The sequence below is a fragment of the Elephantulus edwardii genome, unplaced genomic scaffold (assembly GCF_000299155.1).
Source record: "Elephantulus edwardii isolate Elephantulus edwardi_28Jun2011 unplaced genomic scaffold, EleEdw1.0 scaffold00015, whole genome shotgun sequence".
NCBI lineage: Eukaryota > Metazoa > Chordata > Mammalia > Macroscelidea > Macroscelididae > Elephantulus > Elephantulus edwardii.
In genome coordinates, this window is record NW_006399765.1 from 9,935,448 (window position 1) to 9,948,111 (window position 12,664).

A 12,664-nucleotide genomic window follows, 5' to 3' on the forward strand; every position below is an offset into this window, starting at 1 on the left:
GACTGGCAAAGGAGGAGACTGCCACCCCTTCTTCAGTAGAGCATCTGGTGAATTCGAACCGCATGCCTTTGGGATTGTAGTGCAGCTACTTGCCTTTAAGCCACCAGAGCTCCCTTTTGCTATATTTTCTGGTTTTTATTCAATAAGCACTACATTTTTAGAGTATTATTTATGTGGTTAAAAAGGCATTTATTTTAATGAATGAAATAGGAATTTTATAAGTAAAAATAAATTACTATTAGGTTGTAGACAAAAAAAAAATTGAAGCTTTTCCTTATGACTTTCCCTTAAATAGTTTTAACATTTCTTAACATCAAATCTGAACTCATAAAGTAAAATTCAACTAAATACAGACATTAAATTTTTCTAAGAGTCTGAAAAAAATGTTTTAATTACTTTAAGTAAATAATTCAAATGGATTAATCTTTTCAACACTTTTAAATCAGGGATATTTTATATATAGACGTAACATAGCAAAGTAATCTTGCTATTATCAAAAGTTTTTAAATAGTAACACAAACAAACAATAATAACAACAAAAAAGCTCCCATTCCTTTGCTGGAGAAGGAGGAACAATCTCCTCCTGTACCAGTCAAATCTGATTTGATGGTGCACACACACACAAATAATAAAAATAAAATAAATTTAAAACAAAAAGCACCCATTCCTATTGTCCTCCAGTCAGTCTGGAGCAGGACCACAGCAATACTCAACTGGGTTCCTAAGATTGTCAATCTTTATGGAAGGAGCTGCTGTTGCTATGCACCAAGTCGGAACCGACTCATAGCTGGCCCTCCAGCAGGTTTCAGCTGCAGTAAAATTCACGAGAGTTGATTACTTCTTTTTCCTGTGGTGCAGCTGGGGGATTCCGAACTACAGACCTTTGAGATAACTAAATATTAATTCAAAATTTGACTCACTGACACTAAGTTAACCAACTCATAGCTGACCTTCCAGTGGGTTTCCAGGGCTATAAATCCCATGTGAGGAGACTGCCCAACTTTCTTCCGGGAGTGGATGGCAGATTCAAATAAACAGAAACTCAAGTCTTTGAGTTAGCAGTGCAATTTCTTACAGACAAACTAGTAGAACTTCCTAAATATTAACTCAGTTATGTCAATAAACTAAGTCTAAATTTGGTTGCAGATTCTGAATCACAGCAAACTCAGAACTATGCTCCATCAGGTTTTCAGAAGCAGACTGCCACCAATTTCTTCTAAGGTGCCTCTAGTAGTGAGTTATAACTACCAATCTTTGGGTTACTAGTCAAAAGCATCACTGTTTGTGCCACCTAGGGACATACTGGACACTAGGTTAACAGTAAAAGTTTAAGAAAAATTTTAGCAAAACGACAATAGCAGAAAGTAAGAAAAAGTAAGAAAGATTCATTCACACAAATAAAATTCGAGGAAGCAGCACATACAATCAGTTACTGTAACATGATTTGTTAAGACTGTTATCAAAACCAAATATAAATATTTTCTTTTTCCTATGGCAAAGACTCTGCATCATACATATGTTTCACTTAAAAAAACATGGAAAATTTTAAGTACTTAGTATAGGTCACTTATGCAAAATCATTGATGGAAAACATGAATCTGTCAAAATGGGCTTAAATTGCTGAGACTTTCACCTTCTCCATTTGGTCCTTGATTCCACCCAAAAGAAAAAAATAATTTTTTTTTTTTTAAGAAAAAAATAATTTTATATATATATAAAAGAGGCATTTCTGGAGATTCTTCCACAAAACATTACAGGTTGTTTCTTTAGTACTATAATGAATACAATGTATATTAAGTACATTATAACAGAACTTTTTTATTTATCTCACCTTATAAAAATAATAGGGTTGCAAATTGAGAACTTCAATAATCCAGGGAAAAGTGCGAGGTGAGCTATAGGCAAAGAGTACAATTTCCAAACAACAGGCCATCAAGGAACGATGAAATATATCCTGCTCTAAAAGAACCTTAGGGAAGAAAAAGATCAGATTACAATTACCAGCAAGTCCAGCCTCTGCCATACATGAATATGACTACAAAAACAAAGAAAGTAACTTCTGTAAGTTACAGTGTACTAAACTGAGATGGATAGACACAGTGACCACACATTAGGCTTAAGCACAGCAGAGACTGAAGATGGTACAGGCCTGCGCAGGTGTTAAGTCTTCGGTATATAAGGTTACCAGTCAGAGGAGATATGAGAGGACTTTCAACAAATTACCAGACAAAAATCAAAGTTTTCAAACTGGTAATTTTTTAAAAAATATCTACTCTTGGGGAGCTCTGGTGGCATAGTGGTAAGAAGCTGCACTGCAATTCCAGAGATGCATGGTTCGAATCTAACAGAAGCTCTGCTGGAGAAGGAAGGATAATCTCCTCCTGTACCAGTCAGATCCTATTTGACAGTACACACACAAAAAAGAATAATATTTTTTTAAAAAAATTCTACTCTTCCACAGGTGTAGATCTTAAGTTTTGATGGTTTGTTTTATATTACGTAGCCAATTTTTCCACATTTGGAGAAATTGAAAAGGGTCAGTAAATCCAGACTGCAGTTGATAAGCCTCATATTGGAAAAACTACCTTGATGACCATAGTGCCTCCCCTACCAGATAAGTATCTCAGCTGAAGATCTTAAGTTTAAATGAGGGGTACAAAAAAAAGATACTTTGAAATTTGAATAAATCAAACTGAATATTTCCATCAAAGGAAATGTATCATAATTAGTTTTTTTTTTTAATAACCGTCAATATTCTGTCAATGTTAGGGTTTATGTCTGTGAATCAAATTTCCAGAAACTGTTATGGATTGAATTATATTTCCTAAACTTTATACTGAAGCCCTAACTTCTTACCTATAAATAGGATCTTGTTTAGAAATTGAAGTTTTCTTATGTTATGCTAATGAGGTCAATATGAAGATAATGAGGACAGGAGCTTAAAAGTAAAAGGATGGAAAAAGTATGTATCATGCACATAATCAAAAGAATTCAGGAACAGTTATTTTTAACACCAGACAAAATAGACTTCAGAGCTGGGAAAATTAGCAGAGACAGAGAAGAACAGTATACAGTGATAAAAGGGTCACTAAAATAATGAAATACTATGCAGCCACAAAGAAAAATAAAGCTTTTACACATGTTATAAGATAGCTGCACCTTTGCCAAATAAGTCAGAAACAAAACCCAACTATTATATGATGCCACTTATATGAAATATCTAGAACAGGCAAATATATAAACACAAAGTAGATTAGTGATTACCAAAGACTTCAAAGAGGACAGATAAGGAGTTACGGTTTAATGGAACAGCTTGTGTTTGGAGTCATAATGCTCTGGGAATAAAGTGGTGGTGATTATAAAAATAACTAGGCAGAGGGGAGCTCTGGTGGCCTAGTGGCAAGAAGCTGCAATGCCATCCCAGAGATATGTGGTTCGAATCCACCAGATGCTCTGCTGGAGAAGGAGGGGCAATCTCTTCCTGTACCAGTCAGATCTGATTTGACGGTACAGACACACATCATCATCATCATCATCATCATAATAACTAGGCAGGCAACCGTGAGCGGGTAGGAGTTAAAGCCACCAACAAGAAACATGGCAATTCTAAATATGTATATACCAAAGAGGTACAAAATATGTGCAAAGATCCACCTCTCAACAATAAAAAACAGAACTGAAATACGAAATAGATAAACCCATAGTTATCTGTGGAGAATGCAATACTCTTTTCTCATTTGATATAAAATCAGCAAAGATTTAGAAAAACTTAATACCATCACTAATTAATAGGATCTAAAAGAGTTATAAACAGGTCACCTAACAACAGCATGATACACATTCTTTGCAAGTGTCTGTAGAATATTTACTTAGTTAAATCAAATGCTAGACTATAAAATGAATGTCAACTCCTTTCTCCGAAGACAGCACCAAAAGCGAAGAAGGAAGCCCCTGCACCTCCCAAACCAAAGCCAAAGCAAAGCCATCAAAGGCCAAAAAGGCAGTCCTGAAAGGCATCCACAGCCCAGATACCTCTGGAAGAGTGCCCCCAGGAGAAACAAGCTTAACACCTGTGCCATCATCAAGTTTCCCATCCACCATAAAGAGCCAGCTATAAAGAAGATAAATGGTAACAACAAACTTGTGAATGTCAAGACCAGTAAGCACCAAATCAAGCTCTATAACACGGGATGTGGCCAAGGTCAACAAACACCTTGATTAGGCTTGATGGAGAAGGCAGCCTTTGAACTTGCCCCTGACTATGATGCTTTCGATACTGCCAACAAAACTGGGATTATTTAAACTGAGTCTGGCCAGCTAATTCAAAATATAAATCTCTCAATCTCTCTCTCTCACACAGACACAGAGAGTCTCTGAACGTTAACAAATTTAAAGGATTTCAAATCATACATAGTATGTAATAAAATTATCAACTCAACTCAATGTCACTTGAGTCAGAATTGAGTCAGTCAACCTCCACAGTGTGTTTTCAGAGGTTGTAAATTGCACAGAAGGAAACTGCTCCTATGTAGTTTTCTCTGGCAAGCTTGCTAGCAGATTCAAACCACCAGAGATGCCATGTTTGCATTAGTGTGGCTACTCCCTATGGACACATCACCAGAGCTCCCTTATATAATGATAAGAGCTATAAGGGGAGTGATTATGACTAAAAAGAAGGGGGAAAGAGATCTTTCAGCTGACAGAAGAGGTATTTTTTTAGAAGTAGTATTTTTAAAAAATATTTTCTTGTGTTTCCAGTGAAAGTTTACACAACAAATTAAGCTTCTATTTATCAGCAACCCTATTCATTTTTCAGAGACATTGGTTAGATTTCTCCCTTCTGGATGTTTGGCTTCCTTGCTTCCAGTAGTATGGTTTCTCAGTCTTCTCACTTTTTCATCTTTGCTTTAGAGTAATGGTTGACCATTGTAGTTTCATAGAGATGATTTTTAAAACGTGTGCAAGTAAGTACTTATTGGTAGTTTTCTTAATTTTGTGTATCAAGTTGTTATTATTTAGTTAAAAGATGTGGCGATAGTTTACATCAAAGTTACAGAGTACCTCAGAAAGAAAAAGAGTTTTATTTTGGGTAGTAGTTATCTTCATTTGCTTATGTGACACATACGGTGTATAGATATACATACACTGTTTTGTTACTCTGCTATGTAAAATATAACCACCCAGGGAAGGTTGGTAAATGGTTCACAGAATCTCTCTACATTATTTGGCAGTTTTCTTTGAATCTTTAATTTTTAATAATAAGTTAGCTACCCTACCACCCACTTTGTCAGGAAGCTCTGGCAACACTGTTGATTTGTGGTGCCATTTATTCAGCACTGAGTTACTGTAAGACTAAGTACAACAGGATGAGACACTGCACAATCCTACACCATCGTCAGTCTCCCCTGTGCGTTAAGCAGTCATGACATCAATCTAGCTCGCTGAAGGTCTTCCTGATTTGCTGCTGATCTTCTACTGTACCGAGCATCAGGTCTTCCTCCAGTGGCCTGGTCCCTCATGCTATTATATCCAAAGAATTCTGAGATGGAGTCTTATTATTCTTGTGTCTAAACTATATTCTAGCTCTACTTTTTCTGAACAGATTTGTTCTTTAGGCAGTTTATGACATATTTTATATTCTTTGCTAATTCAAAGGCATCAGTATTTCTTCAGTTTATCTTATTTACTGTCTAGCTAGCACATGTCTATGATATGATTGAAAATTTTGTTTGGATCAAGAGTATGTTAGTCCTTACAGTGACATCTTTGCTTTTTATTTTATTTTTTTTTAATTTTTAAAATTTTATTATTTTTGTGTGTGTACCATCAAATCAGATCTGACTGATACAGGAGGAGATTGTCCCTCCTTCTCCAATAGAGCATCTGGTGGATTCTAACCATGTACCTCTGGGAATGCAGTGCAGCTTCTTGCCACTAGGCCACCAGAGCTTCCCAACATCTTTGCTTTTTAACACCTTAAAGAAGTCTTTTAAGATGTGACCAATGCAATACATCATCTGATTTCTTGACCGCTACTTCCCTGGGCAGTGAGTGTGATCTAAGTAAAAAGAAATTCTTGACAACTCCAATCTGTTCCCTCTTTATTATTTTGTGGCCTAATGATGTCATTCCAAGGATTTTTATTTTCTTCATTCTGCTGTGAAAGCCATACTCAAGTCTTTGAGCTTCATCAGTGTTTCAATTCTGTGTTCATTCAATAAACAAAGAAGTGCCATCTACATATCACAGATTATAAATGAATGTACTTGTAATCCTTATGCCACAGTTTTTTAAATAACAGTCCAACCTCTAGGATTATGTGCTCAGCATACAAAGTGTGGTGAAAGGATACAACCTTGATATACACGTTTCCTGATCTTTTTTTTTTTTTTTGAGCAAGGGCTCCCTTTATTCACTAGGGTGGGCTCAGGAGAAACAGTGCAACTTTATAAAGTCAAAGATGCCAAGGAAGCAAGTCTAGATGCAGAAAAGCACAAGAAGCTTGCTGGAACTTTCCAGCCCCTTGACGTGCCAACCACAGCCGCCAGTGTGGGAAGGGGTCAGAGCAGACATCGAAGTGAGATCAGGTGTCCACGCTGTGTAAAGCTTGGAGCGACATCCATCTGTCCTCATTATATATGACAGTGTGCAAAAAAACTGGAAAGCCAGTCACGTGGTCCCAGAAATGGCTCTGCTTGATGTCTGGTGGCCTGAGAAGCATTTTGGCCATGTGGGACTGGACATGCGCTTTCAACCCTCTGAATGCTAGGGCATCCTCAGCTGCCACGGGCCTCTCCACTGCAGGGTGTCACCAGCCGGGCCATCACACGGTGTCAAACAGGCGTCTCTTTGACCACCTTCAGCAGTCCAGCTGCAAGCCGGGAGTCCCAGGTACCCCCAAAACCCTCTGCGTCCCAGAGCTTCAGGCAGACCTTCTGGTTGGTCCTTCTCCACTCAGACTACAGCTGACAACAGTAGCCGAGGGAGACCAGAGTCCAGAAAACGTAGATGGTGAAGAGGGCCATGGTGAGGGTGATGAGCCCCACGGCCTCCAGTCTGCTATGGAGCCGGAGGTGGTCCTGGGCCCCGTGCAGGCAAAGCCAGCCCAAGATGGTGGCCAGAGGCGTGATAAACAGGAAGCACACCATGTCACAACAGAGTATCCGCTCCTCTGTCTGGGGCCCTGGGTCCTTCAGCCACTCTGTGAGGGGCCAGGCCTGCTTCTTCACCACAAACTCCGTGTGGCATAGCTCACAGTAGCTGGTGTTGGACGAGGACAGCCACCTCTCCAGGCAAATCTTATGCACAGTGCCCACTGTCCCTGTGCAACCAGGAGGAGATAACAAACTCTCCCCGTTGGCTCCCTCGTGGCAGATCCAGCAGAAGGGACCATCACTTGGCTTGTCCAAGGCCTGGATGACGGTCGAGAGGAGTCGGCTGTCCCTTGAAGTCACTTGTGCCACATACGGGGGTGGGGGGAAAGACTCCACAACCTTGGAGAAGTAGCCAGAGCAGTTGCACAGGGAGCCAGGGAGGTGATGTCGTCACTGCCACAGGGAGGCCCACGTCCTCAGGGCCCAAGGCCCATGTTCCAGAAGCCTGCTTCGTGGCTAGGCCAGGCGGTCATGCAGGCCCCTCTACTTGCCCTGGTCCTGGTCCCGGCCCTGGCCCGGCCCATCAGCACAGCTTGTGCCACATTTCCTGATCTTAAGTCATACAATATTCTTCTGTCTTTGGTCTATGTACAGGTTATACATAATTAAATGTTCTACAATTCTCATACTTTACAAGAGTATACATAATTTGTTTTGATCCACACAGTGAAGTATTATCTGCATCACAAATAAACATCTTTCTGATTGCTTTCCACTTAGCTCCATCTGCCATCAATAAGGATATCCCTCGTTCACATCTTCTGAACCTGGACTGAATTTCTGAGAGTTGCACTCTGTTGATGTTCTGCTCCAACCACTCCTGAATTATCTTCATCAAGATTTTACTACTGTGGCATTATCAATATTGTTCTATAATTTCTGCTGTATCATCTTTCTTTGGAATGGACACAAATATTTGTCATTTCCAGTTGGTTAGTTAGCTGACTTTCAAATTTTCTGACATACGGAGATGATATGCTCCACCAAACAATAAAAAGGAAGATTACCCTAGAAAGATGAAAAAAAAAAAAAAAACAACAACAACCAAATAGAAAACAAAGAGAAACAGCATCTCATTGTTGTTACTGTTGATGTGCCAGAGTCAACTTCGACACGTAGCAATCCTACGAACAGCTCTGAATCTTGCCCTATCCTGAGCTAACCTTACTGTCTGATAAACTTGACCTGACTGTCATAGTCACTGTGTCAATTCATCTCATTCGGGGCCTTCCTCTATTGCACTGATGCTCTATCCTTGGAAGCATACTGTCTTTCTCCAAGGACTCGCCCCTCCTGACAACATACACAAAGTCTTTAAGATGGAGTTTCAAAATCTTTGCCTCCAGGGACCAACAACCTGGTTTCACCCTTATCAGGCCAGACCTGTTTATTATCTTGGCAGTCCATGGTGTATATTTAAGGAAACTCTAAGCATCAACCAATTATTATTAGAATAGAAAGAAGCCTCAAAAAATGACTACAGGAAAGAAGGAAAGAGAAAATGGACAGATCACATGACAAGTTGTAGAAAAAATAGTTTATATGGCTATTGTGAAATTATCAGTCAGATTTTTTAAGATGTTCAAAAGTAGTATTTTTTAAAAGGTACTGTCATTTTATAATCCAAAATTCCTGGAAGGTATGAGTTGTTGTTAGGTGCTGTCAAGTATGACTCATAGTGACCCTATAAACAAAAGATATGAACCTTGTTCTATCCTGTGCCATCCTCAAACTTCCTGAAACACAAGAGCCCAATGCAGCAGTCATCTTGTCAATCCACCCGGTTGAGGGTTTTCCTCTCCTTCCCAGACTCACCACTCTTCTTAGCATCATTTCCTTCCCCAAGGAATAGCCTCTCCTAGTTACATGTCCAAAGTACACAACCTCATTATTCGCGCCTCTAAGGAGCACTCTGTCTGCATCCTCTTCAAGATAAATCTGTTCGTTCTCTTGGCTATCCATAGGTCAGTGCTCTTCTCCAACACCAAAGCTCAAAAGTGTCAATAATTCTTCTGTCATCCTTTTTCACTGTCTAGCTCTCAGAAGCATAGCAAGTGACTGTCAAGATTATGGCATGAATCAGATGCACCTCAGTCCTCAAAGTGACATCAATAATTTGGAGAAGTCCCTAACTGCAGATTTTCCCAGTGCAATGTGTCTCCTTTTTTCCTGATTGCTGGTACCAAGGGTGTGAATTGTGGATCCAAGCAAGATGAAGCTGTTCACAGTTTTAATCTCCTCTCCATCCTTTATGCCTACTGGTCTAGTGGTAAGAATCTTTGTTTTGTTGACACTGAGATGCAATCTGTACTGAAGGTATGAGCAAATACTTTTATCTTCAGTTTGGGCAATTAATTATTCAAGCCCTGGAAATGAAAGACTAAATGAAGAACTGAAAGGAGAGTCCAGTGATGTGCACTCATGAAGAATTTTCTGTATTTCTGCCTGTTTGCATTGGGGAACAGCCTCTCCCAAAATATACTTCTAACTCCCACCCTAGAAATAAAGTCAAACTCACTTCTATCAAGATGGTTTAGACTCAAAGCAACTTTCCATTGGTTTCTAAGAACATTAATCTTTACAGGAGACTCCATCTTTCTCCTACAGAGCAGCTGGTACATTGGAACTGCTAACCTTTCAATAGGCACATTACGCACTATGCCCCAGGGCTCCTTAATATGTTGTAGAGCCCCTCAACAAACCCTTTTGAGATGTAGGAATTTGGGGCTTCATAAATGTCTAGGAGTGGCTACTTACCGTCATGTCCATTCCATGAAGTCTCCGCGTCTCCTGAACTATTACAGTTTCTAGTATTTTGTAATACAAAATTTCTGCCAGTTTTAGTCTGTTTACAGCAAAGTCTACAGAGGAAATAGAGGGAAAGCAAATGAAATTTAGCATAAAGGACTAAAGAATAATACTTAAATAAACTTTAATCTAATCCAGTAAAGAAAACAGGTAAGTAAAATAATTACAAATTTTCTTTGGAGGCAACAATTTATTTTTTTTCAATACTGTTTGTCAATGGTATATTTCTTTCCTTACCTATGTGAGATCCTGGTTGCTCACTGGTTGACTGAGTATAGTGTTGGCAGAAAGACTCTCCTATTTCTTTCACTATTTTTGTAATATTTTCCATAGGATTACGCATACAAGACCTACGAAATAAAAAAGTAACCAAATTACCAAGAAAAAAATCCCAGAGTTTCAAGATTCTTCCACTTACTAACATTTCTTCTTTAAACACTTAAGTTTTTTAGTGGATGCAATTCTATTCCACATTGTAAACGCAGATATGTACATAATAAAATGCCTAAGTCTAACCAAGTCTGTAGTCTTGAAACAGTCACTTGGCATATTGTTTTAGAACCTCAACATCAGAAAAGTTAATGTCCTCTATGTTGTACATCATTTTTTGACATTCTAAAAAAAGAAAAAGAAAAAAAAAGGAAGGAGCAGACAACTTATCAGTAGTTTCCAGAGACTCAGGTGAGGGGCTGATATTAAGTGATACAATTTTGGAGAGGGTTACAAAACTTTTCTACTTGTAGCCTGTGGTGACATTTGTCAATTTGCATAAAACTGCATAGTAAAAAGGGTAAATTTTATAGCATGAGTGGTCTTTTAGTAAGGAACTGCATTGCCAACTTAAAAGTACATATAAATTCAGAGCAATCCTCCTGTGCAATCTAACTTCTCAAAACCCACAGAAAGGTAAGAGTCAGTTCTGATGTCACAGTATATAATAATATCATATGGCATAGAAATTACATACCAATAAATATGATTTTGTTTTCATTTTTGTTAATAAACACAATTTTTGGCAAGCAGAAATAATTTTGTTATTATTCAAACACAGAAGTTCGTTCAAAAGTGACAAATAAATTCAAGACTCTGAAAAAGAAAAAAAAAGAAAGTAACCTGCCCAGACCCAACTACCTAGTATAAGGTTCAGGAAATCTCAAGAGCGTGCTCCAACAGACCAGTGCACCATCCCCTCACTTACCAGTACCTCATCTTTTTTCCACAGAGAGTGCTGGTGGGTTTGAATTGCCAAACTTCCCCTTAAGAGTCCTATGCTTTAATTACTGTGCCACGAGGCAACCATTTTATTTAGTTATTAGGAAAACAGGTCCTTTGATCTGTCTTCATTCTACTGTACTGTCCAAAAAAAATAACTCCTTCTTTGAAATAAATGCATAAAATTCCTTATGACTGTATCATTAATATGTAACTAGACAGATATTTGATGGATATTTAAACTTATTTAAAACCAATGCAAAAAAATATTTGTGTATATATGACTCAGTGGTAGTTAAGAGTACAGTTTCTGAACAAAATGACCGTTAGGATATATTTAACCTTAAGAGTCTATAAGCCTATGAAGTCCTCTAACATATACACTCAAAACAAGGAGCCCTAGTGACCTTGAAGTTAAGGAACTGGCTGCTAACCTAAAGGCATGAAATTTGAATCTGGCAGCTGCTCTAGAGGAAAAAGAAGTGAAACCACTTTCTGTGTGATTAACTGCCTCTGACAACCCGCTGGAGGGTCAGCTATCAGTCAGTTCTGAGTTGATGGTGGTACATAACAACAACAATGTAACTCAACAAGAAACAAAGAGAAAAATGAGCAGTAAATATACTCAAAACAACTAAAAGAAGTTTTGGTGGTGTTCTCTGTAGGGAGTTGCACTGTTAAACTCTCTGATTATTCAAATCCATCAGTGGCTCTGGGGGAAAAAAGATGTACAATCTCCTCCTGTGTGATTTACAGCATCTGGAAAACCCACTGGAGGCTCATCTATTAGTTGGTTCCCCCCCAGCTCCAATGAGTTGGAAATGTGGGGGTCATTAACACTGCTACTGTTGTTATATGCTAGTGAGTCAAGGCAAATTCATAGCTGACCTTTGAGCAGGTTTTCAAAGGCAGTATATAATACAGATTACTCATCTTTCTCTCGCAGAGCAGTTGGTGGATTCAAACTGAGAGCATTCAAGTTGGCAAAACTCTGCTGGCATACAGAGTCACTGTAACCTACTGGGTAAGGGACTGCATTGCCAATCCAACATCTCTGAAAATTCACTGGAGAGTAAGCTCCAACTCAACAGCACATATCAACTGTGATTAATACACATGCGTTAACAGGTAATTCTGGCTTGTTTTAGGTTAAAAACTTTGCAACTAAATATTACAGTAAAACTTGCCAGGCACATTTACCATCTCAAGAATTTTGAAAATACTGAGACAAGGAAGGATTACAGAGTCTAATTAGAAGAGATAGCTAGGGGAAAGTCCAATATGGTACTTACTCAAAAATACTTATAAGTTGTGGACTTGGAGCATTTTTCAGCCCAGCTATAATGCCCTGTAATCTGCTCACACTTTGAGTTGCTGAAGCAACAGGAGTAATGGCTGCTTCTTTTTCTTGTAAATAACGACGTCCTGTTAGCGGAGTAGAAGGTGCAAATGTTCTTTTCTGTTAGAAAAGATAAATGTAAAAAAAAAAA

General features: G+C 38.6%; 1 protein-coding gene and 1 pseudogene across 1 annotated transcript in view; both read right to left on the reverse strand.

The window, feature by feature from the left end:
• RBL1 (retinoblastoma-like 1 (p107)) overlaps positions 1-12,664 on the reverse strand; it is a 62,749-nt gene that overhangs the window by 29,882 nt on the left and 20,203 nt on the right. The window contains exons 9-12 of the mRNA XM_006881505.1: positions 12,467-12,633; positions 10,200-10,312; positions 9,912-10,015; positions 1,832-1,969 (exon numbers count right to left, since the gene is read on the reverse strand). Coding sequence (XP_006881567.1) covers positions 1,832-1,969; positions 9,912-10,015; positions 10,200-10,312; positions 12,467-12,633 — 522 coding nt within the window. The remainder of the gene's footprint in view (positions 1-1,831; positions 1,970-9,911; positions 10,016-10,199; positions 10,313-12,466; positions 12,634-12,664) is intronic.
• Positions 6,834-7,532, reverse strand: LOC102851046 (annotated as a pseudogene).